The sequence below is a fragment of the Hemicordylus capensis genome, chromosome 4 (assembly GCF_027244095.1).
Source record: "Hemicordylus capensis ecotype Gifberg chromosome 4, rHemCap1.1.pri, whole genome shotgun sequence".
Lineage (NCBI taxonomy): Eukaryota > Metazoa > Chordata > Lepidosauria > Squamata > Cordylidae > Hemicordylus > Hemicordylus capensis.
Window position 1 is genome coordinate 266,468,556 of NC_069660.1, and position 18,213 is coordinate 266,486,768.

An 18,213-nucleotide genomic window follows, 5' to 3' on the forward strand; every position below is an offset into this window, starting at 1 on the left:
CTTTTCTCTGACTTTCTCTGACTTGAACATAGCTCTATTGAAAAGCTTTTGACAGTGATTGGTGGACTAGACACTGGTTTATACTGCTGGGATTTCAGTTGCTTTTCATACAGTTGTGTGTAATTTTAGCTGTGCTGTCGATTTAATTAATGAATAAAGTAAATTAGAAACTAAAGAAAGCTGACAGTGTTAGAAAGGAAATTGCATTCCCTAGTGGTGTTCACAAGTTATCTAATTAGCATGTGCTGTAGGGGTGGAAGAAACAGTTCTGACTGCCAGCTCTGAAATAGTCTGAAAATGTCCTGTTTGTATTTAATTTCCATCTTATAGTAGGTGGACACCTTAAGAAATGGACAGCTTGTGTGAAAGTCCTTAGAATGAAATAGAGATGTTTGTCTAGAAATGGTATAACAAGCTATTATTTATAATGAATAGGCGTCACTCTCTTTTTTTTAGTCCAGATGTTAGAGCATTTCTTCAGATGGACAATCCAAAGCACCAGTCTGATCCATCTGAAGATGAGGATGAAAGAAACAGTCAAAAGGTAATTCAGAAAGATAACAGTTGCATGATTTTAGACAGGTGGAGTTGTAGCTTTTTTCATATTTTGCAATTTAGAGCAAACTGCACACATTTCTCTCTCTCTCTCTCTCTCTCTCTCTCTCTCTCTCTTTCTCACTCCCCACCCCACTCCCCATTTTCTCTTGCCTGTTTTATGCTACAGTGGGAAGTTAAATAATCCTTCATTGACCTCCCTGGCTGTTGGCCTATAGTCATCCAAATACCTTTAGTTTAAAATGAGAAGATGCTTTTAGTTTTCACTAGTGCTCTAAAAAGTGTGGAAATTGCAAGTTAAGGTACACATCTTAACTTCTTGCACCATATAAGTTGTAAAGACTTTGTTATGTTCTTAGCGGGCAGTATAGGCTTGTGGGGGAGACACTTTCATAGCCTGGAACCAAGAAGGCCCAATTCTTCATGTCAACCTAATGTACCTTCATAGGTGGTTGGCTTATGGAGCAAGTCCTTCCTCAAAGATCTTAATGGATGGGTAGAAACCTATGGGAGCAGACAGTCCTTAAGATACTTGGGGTCCAGGTCATATAGGGTTTTAAAGGTCAAAACCAACACCTTGAATTGCAGCCAGAAACAAACAGGGAGGCAGTGCAAATGGAACAGCACAAGGGCTATATGAATCACTCAAGAGACATCTGATAAGAATATGGTTGCAGCATTCTACACTGTGTGTTTTTCAAAGATAGCTTCACACAGAACATGTTGCAATAGTCTAATCAAGATGTGATTAAGGCATGTGTGATCATGGCCAGATCTGCTTTCTCCAGAACGGGCCATAGCTCGGGGTTTCCCAAACTATGGTACTGTAGATGTTGCTGAACTATAGCTCCCATCATCCCCGGCCACAATTTATTGTGGCTGGGGATTTTAGGAGTTGTAGACCAGCAACATCTGGAATACCACAGGTTGGGAATCTCTCCCTAACTGGTTCATAAGCTGAAGCTGTGCAGACACTCCTGAGTACAACCACTACCTGAACCTCCAGAAGCAAAATTGGGTCAAGAACTCCCCTATGCTGTGTACTTTCTCCTTCAGGAGTGCTACCCCATCTAGTGAATGGGCTAAGCATAGCACATCAGCTCTCCTACATATCAAGAGCACATCTGTCTTAACTGGATTAAGTTTTAGTTTGTTAATGCACATCCAGCCTCACAAGTGTGCAGGATCGCAGCTCCTCTTCCATGGACTGAAAAACTGCAAGCTGTGAAAAGGAGGTGCAATTTGGTGTCAGTCAGTTGCTGCAACATTACAGTGTTTTTGCAGGTAGAGCAATTGGGTGAGCAGGGCCTTATAAATGAAAATAGGCCACTTGTTTTAATTTGGAACGCACAGAGATTAATCTCGGAATCTAAGGGTATGCTCAAGGCCAGCTTACTCTGTACTTAGTACTTATTTTAGACCTTAAATATATTATGAAAAAATGTATGTACTGCTTCCAGTGTGCAAAGTGCTTCTAATCTTCCTCGTTCTCCATCATAATAGACTTATCACAATTCAGGATACAGTGAATACATAGCAAGGTCATACTGTTCTGTAGTAAACCGATTGTAACTTGCACAACGATGCCCTGCCGTAGATTCACTGTCTTATTTTCTTAGAGAGAATGGGAATGCTCTGTATTACAGCCTTCGTTCCATTTTATTTTTATTTACTATTATTTACTTCTTTGCATCAGCATTTCAGTGTCTTATTTGGAGTTTATCTGAGAATGTTGTTGAAGGCTGTGTCTGTTAGTAATGCTCAGAATAAAAGTAAACCCAAACACAAAGAGCTGTTGTGAATAAAGAAGAGCTTTCTGTATTTCCATAACTTGCTGACTAATATATACATATTCATTAGGGGTGTGCATGAATAGTTTTATCTGGGTCAGTAGGTCCAGTTTGGTGTCACTAGGGCCTACCCATGGGGAACTATGGGGTGATTGAAGTTCCCCATTGTTCCCTTTGAGCTAAGCAAATACACATTTTGCAGCCCAGCTGCCTTTAAAAAAAAAGCAAAAAAGCAACACTGCATAGCATAAGCACACACAATCTTTCCCAACACAAAACACATTTTGCCAAACACACAGTCCAAAGATGGCCAAAAAAGAATCACTGACTCGGAATCCAGTACCAGGTAGCCACAGTGGGCTCTCCCTGTAGTAATGTCACAAGTTGCTCTCTCACACAGAAATATGACTCCTTACAACAGCTTCCGCAGCAGCACCCTTAGCAGCCAGCAACTAAGCTCAACTAGAACAACCTCTTCAGCTACATTTTGACTGAGTGAGTACACCTTGCAATGCAGAATGCAGATTCAGATTGCAAATTTCAGTGCAGACCAGAGTCATTATCAACAAGGCCAGACATGGAGAATGGAGCTCATCCCTTACCATGAGAAGCCTCCTTTCCTCTTGTCCTCAAGCGTAAGAGTGCATTTGTCTGCATAACACACAGTGGCCTCAGATTGATGCTGTGCCCCGGCTGACAGCCTGACTCATGGGTGAGGGCACCAGTCCATATGTCAACATTGACCATGGACCACCCGCTCCACCTTGTCAGCATCCAAGCGTGAGTGATGGGGTATCACCACGCCCCCAGCCATGGAGAACCCCCTCTTGCTCTGGACACTCGTTGGAGGGCACGAGACAAACTGCCCAGCAACTGCTGCCAACTCCTGCCAGACTCAGCTATGCATTGCCCAAAACTGGATTGGCTCCACCTCACAACCTGTCACCGGCCTCTGCAATAGCAATAGCAATAGCACTTACATTTATATACTGCTCTATAGCCGGAGCTCTCTAAGCGGTTTACAATGATTTAGCATATTGCCCCCAACATTCTGGGTACTCATTTTACCGACCTCGGAAGGATGGAAGGCTGAGTCAACCTTGAGCCCCTGGTCAGGATCGAACTTGTAACCTTCTGGTTACAGGGCGGCAGTTTTACCACTGCGCCACCAGGCTGTGAAGCCATTCCCCCACCTGGCAATTCATGGCAGTCAGCTGAACTGCCATGTGCTTGATGTCCAGCACCTCCACAGGCAGCACAGCCTACCTTTGCTTTGGTGCATGGCCACACCACCAGCACCAGCTGTTACCTCACTCTCCTGCCCTCACCAGTGCACCATGTGGGACAGGAAAGCAGTGTGCCTCCCACTGGGACTGTTCCACAGATCTGCAGTGAAGCGCGCGCTGGTGTCAGGCGCTGCTGCTGAAGGTGGTATGTGAATGGATCTGGTAGTTGGGGCAAGCAGCCTGCAGAAGCCGGCGTTCTCTACCACCTGGAATGGCTGATCGTCCAAACTTATAATCTCTCCAATGGCATGGGTGATGACGAGATGAGGCTCTGGGCAACCAGACCGCTTGCCCACCAACAGCACCCACCATGCACACAACTTCCCCTGCTTGGGAGCAAGAGCAGATGCCTTACAGCCACTAGCTGAGGAGCAGAGCTGGTCGTATGGCAACAAGCATGAATTGTCCCCTTTGCTAAGCTGGGTCTGTTCTGGTTTGCATTTTAATGAGATACTACATGTGAGCACACGCAGAAGGTTCCAGATTTCCTCCCTGGCATCTGCAGATAGGACTGAGAGAAACTCCTGCCTGCAGCCTTGGAGGTGTTGCTGCCAGTCTGGGTAGACAGCGCTGAGCTAGATGGACTAATGGTCTGACTCAGTAGAAGGCAGCTTCCTATGTTCCTATACACCAGGCCTATGGCTGCCAGCAGGAGCAGCCCCCCCCCCCCCGCCGGATGATGCTGTCACAGATGCTACAGCATCCCTGTCACTTCCAGACACTTGGGGTCCTTACCCCTGCTGACCCATGCCCTGCCGTGGGTGCAGACAGCATGGTGTGGATCACCAGGGCAGAGTGGTCCCACACCATGCTGCTGCCGGTCTGGGACCATTGTGGTGGTGGTGGTGGTGGTGGTGGTGGTGGTGGTACTGCGGCTGCTGGTTCGCTCTGTGGGCTGCTGCCACCGCCCTCCTGCTGGGGCTGAAAAGGTCCAGGAACAACAGGAATGACTTCCTACTGCTCTCCCTCAGTCCCAGAAGGAGGGGAGGGGTCCCACCACCCACAGTGATTGGGGAGAATGGAGAGCACAATCTGGCTGGGCTAGCAGCCGACAGTGAGACCTCCTGCTCCTCCACTGCCACGGGAAGAAGAGCTTCTTCCCTGACAGGGGAGCCCCTCCCCCTACTCCCATCTCAGCAGCCACAGGTGACTGTGCTGTGGGCTGAGCTCCGCCAGATAGGTGAGCCTGTGCACAACCGCCTCAGTGGGGTGGCCGACTTGGGGAGTAGGCCTCTCTTGCCGTCGCCCAGCATGACCAGCAGCCTCACCCTTCCCTCTGCCTGCCACTCTGCTCCTAGCTCTGCTTTGCAATCTCCTGGACAACTTAGAGTTGTTGTTTTTAAAGCAGCAGGCTTTGGGTGTGTGTGTGCTGTTTTTAGAGGGGAATGAACGAGCAACAATGGGGGGGAGTACAAGAGAAGGGAGTACGCAGAAGGGCAGGGGATTGTGGCCTCTCTAACCCACCCCTCCTCCCCTACAGTCCTGCCACCTAATTCCTCCCTTCCCAAAACCTGATCAAAGCGGGGGGGAGGGGGAAAGACACTGGGACTCGACAGCTGGGGGGGGCAGGTGGGCACCAGTTAGGCACCCACCGACCCAAACAAAAACCAAAGAAAGGTAAACAGAGGGAGCCTGGCAGGCTGAGAACCACACACCAGCCCAAACCCCAAAAATTAATCCACCAGGCACAGGTAAGCAGCACACAGACAGCAGCAGCAAAGGTGGCAGCAGGGCTGCAAAATGATTAAAAACAAAGGCGGGGGGGGGGACACATCTACAGCAAACCACAGTTAGGAAAAAACAAATAAGGATTAAAATTCTAGTTAAAGGCACTGGTGCTGCTTGTACAATTTAAATAAAATTTGGAGGGGGGGGAATCACTGCCAGCAAATCGATCTGCACCTCTAATATACATATACATAGCCAGATTGGTAGTACTCTTAAACACGTAGGCTTGACTATTGCAATGCCCTCTACATGGGGCTGCCTTTGTACATAGTTCAGAAGCTCAGTCCAATATGGGGCAGCCAGATTGGTCTATGGGGTGACCCGGAGAGACCATATTATTTATACTTGTACTTTATGATTGCACTGGCTGCTGATATGTTTCTTGGCAAAATACAAAGAGTTGGTTATTACCTTTAAAGCCCTGAGCAGCTTAGGTCTGGGTTACCTTAGAGAGTGCCTTCTTCTGTATGATCCCCATCGCATGTTGAGGTCACCTGGAGAGGTCCGTCTCCAGTTACCACTGGTATGTCTGGTGGCGACTCAGAACCAGGCCTTCTCTGCAGCTGCTCCTGGGATATGGATGGAATGCACTCTTGGCAGAAATTTGTGGTTTGGGATCCTTGTTGGCCTTCAGGAGAGCCCTTAAAACCTTTTTGTAAAGGGTTTTAAATTGTTCTTGAATGTTTTAACTGTTTTTAAATGATTTTAAACTGTTATGAATTTGTTTTTAATATACTTTTAAGTTGATTGATTTAAATGGTGGTTCTTGTTTTGTTGTTGTTTACCACCCAGAGTCTTTGGATAGGGCAGTATAAACGTGTAAATAACTACTACTACTACTACTACTACTACTACTACTACTACTATATTGGTTGCAGTTGTTTCCAAAAAAATTATCAATGTTTCTTTTTGATCACTTCATTTCCTTTGTCAGGCTTGTAGCTTCTTGTCAAAACAAGCTGAATTTTCCTCTGGTCAGCACTCTGAGTTATGTGGAGAACATAGACTTTGCTCCCACTTAAAAAAGAAATAAGAGAACTGTCTGAAAAACAGAACAGAAAAGGAGCAATTTACACCCTTTGTGCTCATCACCGGTGCCGGGAGTATTACTGCAGTGACTGGAATTACATTAATTAATCTTTGCACCCTCTGAAGGCCAGGTTACAAGAGGACAGCATTGTTTAAATAAAAATTACCTACTTATTAAGGGGTGGGAAATTACCAAAAAATATAGGGATAAATGTTCCTTCAAACTAATCAAAATATATGCAACCTTAATCTGACACCTGTTTTTGTGTTTCCCCCCTCTTATTTTCAACAGCTAAACTCTACCTCACAGAATATCAACCTGGGACCATCTGCAAACCCTCAGTACGTTTTAGTTAAATATAAACCAAATATCTGATTGTTTTTGTTAACCATGACTAAATTAAATTACTGCATGCATGAATTTGTATTTTGAGTGTGGAGGTCAGTGAAGAAGCACATCCATAATACAGAAAATGCTGTATAGAATGGTTGATGTTTGGTGGGGTTGAAAAGAAACAAATGCCTACTGAGGAACATGTTATCCAGTTACCATAGTGGGAATGGTGGGGAAAAGACCCACATATAATGAATACCTTTGCCACTAGAAACAGGGGGGGAAAGAAATCCAAAGTACTGGGAGAAAATAACTTCTGGAGTTGCAAAATAATATGGCTACTGTCTTGACTACCTTAAATGATGATCTTTGTCCTGGATCTGTTCTAGTGCTAAACCAACAGACTTTGACTTCTTGAAAGTTATTGGGAAGGGAAGTTTTGGCAAGGTAGGCTTAATTTCTATTATTTTATGTGAACATTCTGTATCCTGTTTCAGTTGCTTTTCATTTGGTTCCATACCTTGTGAGATCTTTTTTGCTGACAGCCTAAGGGGTGGGGTACCCATGAAAACCTAAGTAATTGAACTTATGAAATCATATTAACTTATGGTGAATAAGTATTCTTTATTTTACATTTAAGTAGAAGAACTGACCTTCTCTCTATGCAAATACTTCAGGTGGTTCTTGCAAAACGAAAACTGGATGGAAAGTTCTATGCTGTTAAAGTGCTGCAGAAAAAGATTGTTCTCAACAGGAAAGAGGTGAAAGGAAATAGATACTTTATTTTTCCCTCCTATATGAAAATTGCTCCTATTTACTTATTGACCTTTTCCTTCCTTGCAGCAAAAACATATTATGGCTGAACGTAATGTGCTGTTGAAAAATGTGAAACATCCATTTCTAGTGGGATTGCATTATTCATTCCAAACTACAGAGAAGCTTTACTTTGTTCTGGATTTTGTTAATGGAGGAGAGGTAGGTCTATTTTTTTTTTAATCTCTTTGCTTTCTAGCAATATGGGACCTATTTAAATTGATAGAACAACTGTCCGCTTAGGACAGAAGCTGAAATAACAAAGTGTGATGAGTTAATTCCTGATTTATAGCATCATATCAGTTCACTAGCCATTCTGCTGCTAGCGTTATGACAATTGTCTAACACTGTATTGAAGTGTTAGAGGTTACTATCCCAGCCTGTGAACAGCTTTTGCCATCACTGTAGCAGTTTAAATTAGTTCCCCGTCACTTTGATATGTAGGCCCCCATTTATTAGTTTATCAGTTCATTTGCTAGCTGTAGCCCAAGCATGTTGAGGCTACAGGTGTGCCAAAATGAGGAAATTGTTAAAGGAAGGATGTGAATAATTTTGCACAGAGACTCTATTTTCACTGTTTTGATAGTTGTTCACAGGGAAATTAACACAATCTGCAACTTGTCACTGACACCATCAATTATGTGTTTTAACATCGTTTTAAAAAAACACACAACTTGCACTTTGTATATTTACAGCTCTTCTTTCATTTGCAAAAAGAACGGTCCTTTCCTGAACACAGAGCCAGGTTTTATGCTGCTGAAATCGCTAGTGCATTGGGTTACCTGCACTCCATAAACATTGTCTACAGGTAATAATTCAGATGACATTTTAGATGTTCAAGGACTTAAATCAGTGACTGACTTCCTGGCTAATGAAGCACACATTCTTTGAGCCTCTCCACTCCAGGCATGTAGCAGGAGCCCTTGCACAACTCCCCCAGTCCTCTAGCACATGCCCAGTTGCACAAGAGCCCTAATGTTTCCGAGCACTGCGCATGCTCTGGAAGTGCTCTGTAAAATTAAAAAACACATCATGTGCCACAGTGTGCATGCTAGAGGATTGGGGGAGTTGTACCACGTACCTGCAGAGGCTTGAAGCACACACACTTGGTTAGTCAGACTATCAGCCAATGACCACAAAGGTGTGCAAGCGCTTCAAGCATGTAGTGGTATGTCATGCAAAACCATGGTTCCATCTATTCACATACAAGAGAAAGAGGTTTTCAACTCTTGTATGTGGTTTAGAACACGGTGGGATTTGCTGTGACATCGAAGTTGAGCAAATCCCAGTTTGTTCTAAACACAGGTTGTGAACAATATGAAACTGGGACTGGGACCCATATGAAACTGAGACTGAATTCATTAATAATTTAATTCTATATTGAACCACCTGAACCAGACTATTGTGTGTATGCTTCTGACTTTACAAAAACGTAATTTCTTGATTTAGACATAAAGGCGTGATTTTCTCTTGAAGAGCCTGAATAAGAGAGTGGTTTCTTGTTGCTAGGTGTTTTACTTAATGTCTTGCTATAGACTAAACTAGAACTAGCATAAGTCTCTTTCTTTTTGTGACCAGGGATCTGAAACCAGAAAACATTCTTCTGGATTCACTGGTAGGCACTTAATATGTCTTTCTATGGTCTCAGAATTTTTTCAATAACATGATCACAAATTTACCTGCACATCTGTTTTACAGTAGAATATCTATTTTCAATGCAGGGACATGTTGTCTTAACAGATTTTGGGCTTTGTAAAGAAGGAATTGCTACTTCTGACACCACAGCAACATTCTGTGGGACACCGGAGGTAATTTCTTTGAATAGCGATATTTGTTCGTTTGCTGGCTTTGCAATGCATATTTATGTGTTTGTAGAGGTGGGAGGGAGGAGGAAAGAATTCATAGACATAAAAATTGGTGGGACTGTACCCAAACCACATATTACTTTCTGCTGCCATTCATTTTCTTGAAAAGCAACCATAGAAGCTGCTATCAGGAACAAAATGTGATGCTTTAACATAGGAACCATATCATTTTGGATTGTATCATTCCATTCATTTTAAAAGCACTTGAGGGAGAGGGCTGAAACAAACTCTGCAGCAAGAACATTAGTGCACTTAAGGATCTTGCATGGACAGAGTTGGGAAAGTGTAGACACAGGTAAGTGGACAGCAGTTGGGTTGTTCATTTCTCCCCACAATAAGGGGAATTGAAAGACATGCATAGGAGCACACAAATCCATAGCCTGCTCCAGTTTTCTCTCTGGGTGCAGTCAAAGTGGGAGAATCTAAATGGGGACAGATGAACCCTTTCACATGAGCATTGGGGGGTGGGGGAAGAGCACCTACCATGTTCCTGACAGATGAGCAGAGCCTCTGTTTGGCTTTGCAAACCCAGCACCCAGACGAGCATGATGGCAGCAAACTTGAAACATAGAAGGTCCTCCCAGGATCGAGAGAAACTTTGCAGTATGCATTGTGCTGCCAGGAGACGGGAAACCCCATGACAGCAGCCACCCTCTGATTAGACACGAGGGGAAGGAGGCAGGCCCAACCCTGTTCAAGCCATTTCAAGGAAAGGACCATAGTGAATGCTGTGCAGAGCGGCATGTTCACAGATAGTAGCCCCTGTAGTTGCAGCTCTCTATTACAAACATGGCAGCCATCTACCAGTATCTGCTGCAAAAGGGAAATGCTGACACACATCATTCTCCAAGGTAGGATGGATCCTCTTTCCATTCTACTTTAGTAAAGAACAAGATACAAAAGTCGGGCTACCAACATTTGAGCAAGGTTAGTTGGTGGGATTCCCATAGGTTCTCACGAGCAGTAAGAGCTGGTTTTGCTGTCTCCTACCTTCATTTTGATGTTTGTGTGAATGGCCCCATTGTTTGATGCATCTGAACTGACGATAAATGGAAGGATAGGGTCCTATAGTGGCAAAGTACATGACTTGTAAGCACCTAGTTGAAGCAAAATGATAGCACATAGAATGCAGCTACATGACTGTGGAAGGTAGTTAGTTCTGCTTTGTAACTGGGAAACCTTTTGCTGTATTGCTCACAGATCCCTTTTCTACCATACTACAGAATGCATCCCCTCATATTTAGACTATTAACCACAAATATAAGATCCAATCTTTTCCTTTTATTCTTATTTAATTTTATTGTATGGAGTGATAACATCATGTGATCCCCTTCAGAAAGGTGGTTGCATTTCCTCCAAACAATATTCATAATTTTGCTCAATTTTAGTATTCTTTTGGGGGAAGCATGAACTATTGTTACATTAGTTCGATTAGTTCATGCCTCCCTCCAAAAAGGGGAAAAATGTGTACTTCTACTGCATATGTTACAGATAGCTCATATAATAGTGCTAATGTCATGACAGAAAATGTCATACTTTTGTAGTAAGCAAGTATAAAGATGTTTCTGTTCCTTTTTAAGTTGTAACTTGTGTGAGTTTAGTCAATATAGTTTGCAGATTCTCTTCGGCACTCGGTGACATGCAGGTGCCTTTAGCCAGAGCAGAAATGAAAAATTGGCAGGCCACATTCCAAATCCAGATATCCCATCCATGTTTTACATTCTGCCAATTTAGAATGAAGCCTGCTTCTGTATACAGGATGGCACCCAGCAGGATCCAAGTCCCACTCTTGCTGTGACTCCCTTGTTCATGAAAAATATATAAATCCACTGTTATTTATGAAATAGGTGAAAGACCAAAGCCCATATAGTGATCATCTGCTCTAAATTATGAATTTAGGAAGTTATTTTCCTAAAATGTATTATACAATATATGAATCAATTAAGGTTATATTTAAATATTACCACTGAAACTTTCCCGCTCTTCTCCAGTACCTGGCCCCAGAGGTGATCAGAAAGCAACCTTATGATAACACAGTGGACTGGTGGTGCCTTGGTGCCGTTTTGTATGAAATGCTCTATGGTCTGGTAGGTTTTTAATGTTTTCCCACTACATCGGGGGGATCAGAGGAGAGCTGTTGTCTTCTTGCCCTACTTACGGGCTTCCAGTGTTGTAAACAGGATGCTGGACTAGGTGGACACCTGGTCTGTCCCACAGAGTAATTGCTGTTCTTAATATTTCTGATGATACTGAGGATTCATAGTAGTGAACAGATTACTTCATTTTCAGCTGGTTTTGCCTTGTATTGTGTTTGGTGTGTTGTGGTTGATTTCCTATTAGTTTTTGACACTTGCTGGCTTTCTAGTGGAAACAGATTATGTCACCCAGCACAAATGGAACAAACAACTGAAGTGGAAATGATGCTATTCATTGCTAACTAGAATGGAACTGGCTAGAACGGTCTGCCAGTATCAGTGTCCGGGACATTAGCACCACTTTCCCATCTGCCTTTGTGTTTCTACTTGATACAACAGTAAAAGGCATACATTCCAGGCTTTTGTAATACATCTGCTGAAATGCATTTTTAAAGCACAGTAGAAGAATGCTTTTGCCTCTTTCCCCACCCACCCTCCCAATTTGCAAAAAGCTTTCCTAACTTCACAAAAGCTCATGCAGTGATGTTGGCTCAGAAAATCATTATGTTTCTAAATCAACAGGAGTCATGAGATACATACAAAGAAAACCAAACAACCCAACGTGACTAGAACAGTAGAAAAAGGAGTACTCAAACCATCAACTTAACTCCCACAATTAATTTATCTGGTAGACATATCAGAGCCAAAGTGGCTTGCACACTGAACATAACAAAGTGCATCAAAATGTAACAAGGAGTCTTCCCCCAGATGTATAGTACAGCTTCCAATATAGGATTCCTCCCCACTGGATTCCACGGGACTTGTATCTCTACTGTGGACTAACAGCTCTACAGGATAAGAACTGGTTATTCCTATATGTGAAGCTGTACTATATATCTGGGGGAAGACTCCTTGTTACATTTTGATGTACTTTGTTATGTTCAGTGTGCAAGCCACATTGGCTCCGATATGTCTATCAGAAAATCATTAGTCAGTCTATACACACATTTTGTTTATAGTTGTCAGACAATGAGAAAATGTTGCCACATGGAACATAGCTCTTCTCGTGCCACATTAAGGGCTGGAATTTTTTCTATGTTTGCTTGGTGGTTTTCATTTAAAATCACTTCTGTTGACTTATTCAAAACCAAAATTGCTTCCAGGATATGCCTCTTGAAGTCAGTTTTTGTGTCATGTGCCTATAATAGAATAAATACCCCTAAAAAAAACTAGGGATGTGCACGGAACCGGGAGGGTGTGGGGGTTGCTTTAAAGTGTGGGAAGTCTGTCCTTACCTCCCCCGTTGCGCTTCCCCCATGATTGCTGTTGACAATATCATTGGCGTGGGGCAGCAAAAGGGTATACAGCCGCCCCATGCCAGCTATTTTGACAGCCGCACCGGTCAGGGAAACGTGGTGGAGGAGGTAAATACACCCTTCCCGCACCTTAAAGCAACTCACCTCTGAACCAGCTCAAACGTCGGTTTTTTGAACCGGTTCAGTGGTCTGTGAATAGGCTGCCAAACCGGTTCGTGCACACCCCTACAAAAAACCTCCCTTTAATTTTGTTAAATTCTAGCCATCTCCCGGGCTTAGAGTGAATAGTAAAACTAAAACCACACTCTTCTATAAATCAGTGTGAAAAATACAATATTGAATTGAAATTATCCCACATCTGCTTAATCCCAGCCATTAAAATCTATCCTCAGTAAGAAGGCCTGACTGTATTTTGTAAACTATTCAAGCTTAGACTTTAATGAGTCACCAAGAGAAGCAAGTTCCAAAGCAGTGGGACAGCCTCTCATGCTCATATGGCATGAACTTGATGTACACTGGTTACAGTCCAAAGCTCTTGACTGATCTGCCTTACAATCCCTGAGGTGAACTCAGCATGGGTGATAATTCCAAATTATGCCTTCATCTACATATCTCTAATAAATCTACTAATTTTGGTTTGGCTTCCTAATTATATGTTTTCCCCCACCAGCCTCCTTTTTACTGTCGTGATGTCGCGGAGATGTATGAAAACATTCTTCACAAATCCCTACAATTAAGGCCTGGCATCAGTCTTACAGCTTGGTCTATTTTGGAAGAACTTTTGGAGAAAGACAGGCAAAACAGGCTTGGAGCTAAAGAAGACTTTGTATGTAATGTGTCTGCAGTGAAACCAAGAAGTAAATAAATAAAAAGGACACTGTCATGTTTAGGGCCATATCTCCACTAAATTTTAATATCCCTTCATTCTAAATATTAGCTTGTTTTTTAAAACTACCAGTCGCTATGGAAGTCCTAAATGAAACTTAACTTATTTGAAATGAAACTGCTTAAAATCATTGGAGTTTGGCTGCTGGATTTCCTTCCAGCAACAAAATACATGACAACATTTCCCTACATGTCGGTGACTGACCAGGAGAGAGATCTTGGGGTCGTGGTGGGCAGTTCATTGAAAGTGTCAACTCAGTGCACAGTAGCTGGAAACCATGCTAGGAGTCATTAGGAAGGGGACTGAGAATAAAAATGCTAATATTATAATGCCCTTATACAAATCTATGGTGCGGCCACATCTGGAGTACTGTGTTCAGCTTTGGTCACCATATCTTAAGAAGGATATTATAGAACTAGAAAAGGTGCACAAGAGGGCAACCAAGATGATCAGGGGCTTGGAGCACCTTCCTTATGAGGCTAGGCTACAGCATCTAGGGCTCTTTAGTTTAGAAAAGAGGTGACTAAGGGGAGACATGATCAAGGTGTATAAAATTACGCATGAAATTACGAGAGGGTGGACAGAGAGAAATTCCCCCCCTTCCTTCATAACACTCGAACCAGGGGTCAAGAAGGTCGGGAAATTTAGGACCAAGAGGAAGTACTTTTTCACACAGCGCATAATTAATCTATGGAATTCTTTGCCATGGGATGTGGTGATGTCTACCAGCTTGGATGGCTTTAAAATGGGCTTAGATAAATTCATGGAGGACAAGTCTATCAATGGCTACTAGTCTGGTGGCTGTGGGCCACCTCCAGCCTCAGAGGCATGATGTGTCTCAATACCAGTTGCAGGGGAGCAACAGCAGGAGAGAGGGCATGCACATACCTCTTGCCTGTGGGCTCTCCAGTGGCATCTGCTGGACCACAGTGTGAGACAGGATGCTGGACTAGATAGGCCTTGGGCCTGATCCAGCAGGGCTATTCTTATGTTCTTATTTTCTTAAGCTTAGTTGATAGGATACATCATTTTGCTTTTCACAGAAGGGGATAAATAAATCACATACAGCTGTGCAACTGAAATGGTGGGTGTATTAATGCCTCCCTGTGAAGTGGAAAATTGAAAAGTGGAAATGTTTTAACAAATGCTCTGATCCAGAAAATGTTACTTGGACTGAAGTCTCATTAAAGTCAATGTGACATGTTTGTCATAACCAATCCAAGTCTCATTAATATGAATAGAACTTAAGTATAGCTTGCTTTCTCTGTATCTGGGCCTGAATAGTATAGTGTCTTTTACCAACTGGAGAACTTGACAGTGTCCCTTTTGATCTTTTATATATATACTTAAAATATTTTTATAGCAGCAGGTGGTTACTCAAAAAGTTAATTCTTTTTATATAATAGCACTTAGCATGTATATAGCATTTTAGCATGTTCAAAGAGATCCACATTCTTATCTTTACAAGATAGGTTAGTAAGATAGGTTAGTAGCATTATCCCTCTATAATGGCAGTAGAGAAAAATCAGCTTCCCTAAGACCACCATTAAGTTGTGTCCTAACTGTTTTTGCGGAAACACTCCATGGCTGCAAGCTGTTCCATGAACAGAAGGAGAGTTGCACTCACACAAGGGGTCCTTTGTGAGCAAAAGCGATTTTTGTGTGGCAACTGTAAATTTTAATTTGCTATAAACAGTATGTAGAACTAAAGACACGAGATGGTTTCATGTCCCAGTTCAACTACTCTACTCAGAAGGCTACAGAGGGATTGTGATTTGACTAGAATTGGGGAAAGTCAGGGAGTGGAACTTGTAGATTTCACAAGGGCCCTTATATTTCCCCCCTTAATTTGAGCACTGGCAGATACGAGTAAAGTATTTATTAAACAAACTTTTGCAACTCCATAGAAGGTAGATATATAGCCATCCCACGCCAACCATGAGTGTTGCGTTCTCACAAAACTGTTCTCATGGTTGGCAAATTTGTAGTTGGTGAGCAATAGGAATAAATGGGAATGGGGGGGTTAGGGGAACCACGGTCCCAAAAGCACCTCAGAAACAGGGGAGGGAGAATTTGAAGTTACTTACAGTACTATGCTGTAAACAGAGACCAAAAGAGGTCAGAGTTCCAGGCAGGGAGCTGCCCCATGGACCCTGTGGTAAGCCCCGGCTCAACTGTAGACACCCGCTGGCATGCAGAGAGAAATGGCTATGGAGGGGAAATGGAGAGCAGAGGAAATGGTGTGAGGAGGCTGGGCGGGTGACGAGGGAAATGGAGAGTATAGGAATAGGTGTGCGGAGACAGGGAGGGTGACAAGGGAAATGGAGAGCGGAGAGGGATGGGGCAGAGGATGAGGGAAATGACATGCAGAGGGAAATGGCATGCGGAGGGGTGCATGAGGGAAGCCTGTGACGGAGGGAAGCCTGTGAGAGGTTTAAGGTGACGGGTGCATATGAAAGGGAAAGGAGGGAATATGTGATTGGTGGGGAGAAGGGGGCCCTGGATGTGAGCCTCAACCAGCCTCAAGCTGGTTGGGGGCAGAGAGGAGTGGGAAATCACCTATACTTAAGTCATGTTAAGCGAGACTGACCACAAACTCCCAGTCACGGATACTCAAAACCGTGGTTGGGAAATCCGTGGTTGGTGAGGGATGACCACTCTTTTTTGAAACCTGGGCTGTATTACCATATTGCAAAAAACCTGGGTTTATTTGCCAAAATTTCCAGCTTTTTCCTGACAAATTATTCACTTCAGTATTGTAATGCATGTTGCTAAGCTACAGAATTCCATGTAGTCTGACAATGGATTTCAGCTCTTTAAGACCTTTGCAATTCTGAAGCAAGTTCCAGCATATTCCTCTAGCATAGTACACAAATTTATTTTGTAGATGGTGAAGGGCATCTTTCTGTTACAAGGCAAGTGTAAATAGCATGTTTGAATGACAAATGTATATTTTATCATGTATTTCAGCTTGAAATTCAAAGGCACCCCTTCTTTGAGTCTCTCAATTGGACTGAGCTCCTACAAAAGAAGATCTCACCGCCATTTAATCCTAATGTGGTAGGTTCGATCATTCATATACCTTAATAAATTAGACACAAGAACTCGCCCAAGAAGGAATTATAGTTAAAAATAAGAACTGTGCTGTACTTAGTATAGTGTATTCAAATTCAAAGACTCACTGTAGGAAGTAAAGCATGAAAAATCAATCATGATATCCAAGAAGAAAACTATTCCAAAGTGACATGGTGGAGGAGGAAGACGTTTCACACAGAGACACTGATAATATTAAAATAGAATTATAATCATAATGACACTCTGACTTAATCTATTTTTCATTGATTATGATTTATTTATGTTTTGTTTTCTAGGCTGGCCCAGATGATATCAGAAACTTTGACACAGCATTTACAGAGGAAATGGTACCCTATTCAGTTTGCGTTTCTTCTGACTATAATATTGTAAATGCCAGTGTGCTGGAAGCAGATGATGCATTCATTGGATTTTCTTATGCACCACCTTCTGAAGACTTATTTCACTGATATTTCTGGAGCTAAGAAGTGCATCACAAATCATCTTTAGATGGACTGAAATATCTTTGATTGTGATCTGATTCTAAAATATGTGCAACTAGTGCCTCATTTGATATGTTGAACAAACTTTCTCTGCTGTAATATGAGGAACTTGGGCATTTTGGATTACTTCCTTAGACTGTTACACCTGCTGCACAACAGTATGTTTAGAACAAATACCTGTTGTTAGCTGTTCTTAATCTTTTTAAGCAAGGATGCTGACTGTTTTCCCTCCAGTTTACATTAACATCTCCAGAATTGGCTGTCTTTAATAGCAGCACACTTAGCACATTTAAATGCCTTTTCAACTGTCTAGGGCATCTTTGTGCTTGAAATGTTACTATGCAATTATTTATGTATATCATTGTTCCAAAAATTGTAAGTTTACCCAGTATAATTTTTAAAGCCAAGTTTATTCCTTCATTTTTATTTTCTAACTGTAATAAGAAGCAAAGATCTGCATAACATTGTTCACTTTAAGGCCAGACTGTGCCACCTTCAGTCATGGTGGACCCAGAATTTGAGCCATTTTCCACTTTACTCAAGTAATTTGATTCATTCCATTTGTAAAGCCTAGAAATATGAGGTAGAACAAGTTAGCCTTAAAAGACCTGTTGATGACAACACATCTCATAATGACTATAACTTTTCTCTTCTTGTAGAAGAAGCTAAGTGACTTTTTCCCAAAGAAATAGATGAAAAATGTATTGCATTTGTAGAAGGGGAACTTCCTTCCTGTATCTGGAATACTAATATATTACAACTTGATTGTATTGTATTAAAATTTATACTTGCGATCTATATTTTGATCTCAATTGGCTCTTATAGGGCTAGGAAAAGCTGTCACAATCAGTTTGTGAAAAGTCCAACTTACTCCAATATACACCTTTTAAAAAAACCAAAA

General features: G+C 42.4%; 1 protein-coding gene across 7 annotated transcripts in view; it reads left to right on the forward strand.

Moving 5' to 3' along the window:
• Positions 1–18,110, forward strand: part of SGK3 (serum/glucocorticoid regulated kinase family member 3) — a 94,285-nt gene extending 76,175 nt beyond the window's left edge. For 6 of the 7 annotated variants that reach the window (XM_053243541.1, XM_053243540.1, XM_053243542.1 and 3 more), the window contains 12 exons: positions 457–544; positions 6,681–6,730; positions 7,112–7,169; positions 7,400–7,483; positions 7,566–7,697; positions 8,231–8,343; positions 9,114–9,150; positions 9,257–9,343; positions 11,392–11,487; positions 13,522–13,677; positions 16,708–16,797; positions 17,109–18,110. In XM_053243541.1, the coding sequence (XP_053099516.1) occupies positions 457–544; positions 6,681–6,730; positions 7,112–7,169; positions 7,400–7,483; positions 7,566–7,697; positions 8,231–8,343; positions 9,114–9,150; positions 9,257–9,343; positions 11,392–11,487; positions 13,522–13,677; positions 16,708–16,797; positions 17,109–17,279 (1,162 nt within the window). In that variant the 3' untranslated portion in view covers positions 17,280–18,110. Of the gene's footprint in view, positions 1–456; positions 545–6,680; positions 6,731–7,111; positions 7,170–7,399; positions 7,484–7,565; positions 7,698–8,230; positions 8,344–9,113; positions 9,151–9,256; positions 9,344–11,391; positions 11,488–13,521; positions 13,709–16,707; positions 16,798–17,108 lie in introns of all 7 variants that reach the window. The other variant, XR_008305684.1, reaches the window with a different exon arrangement.
• Positions 18,111–18,213: the final 103 nt, after the last annotated feature.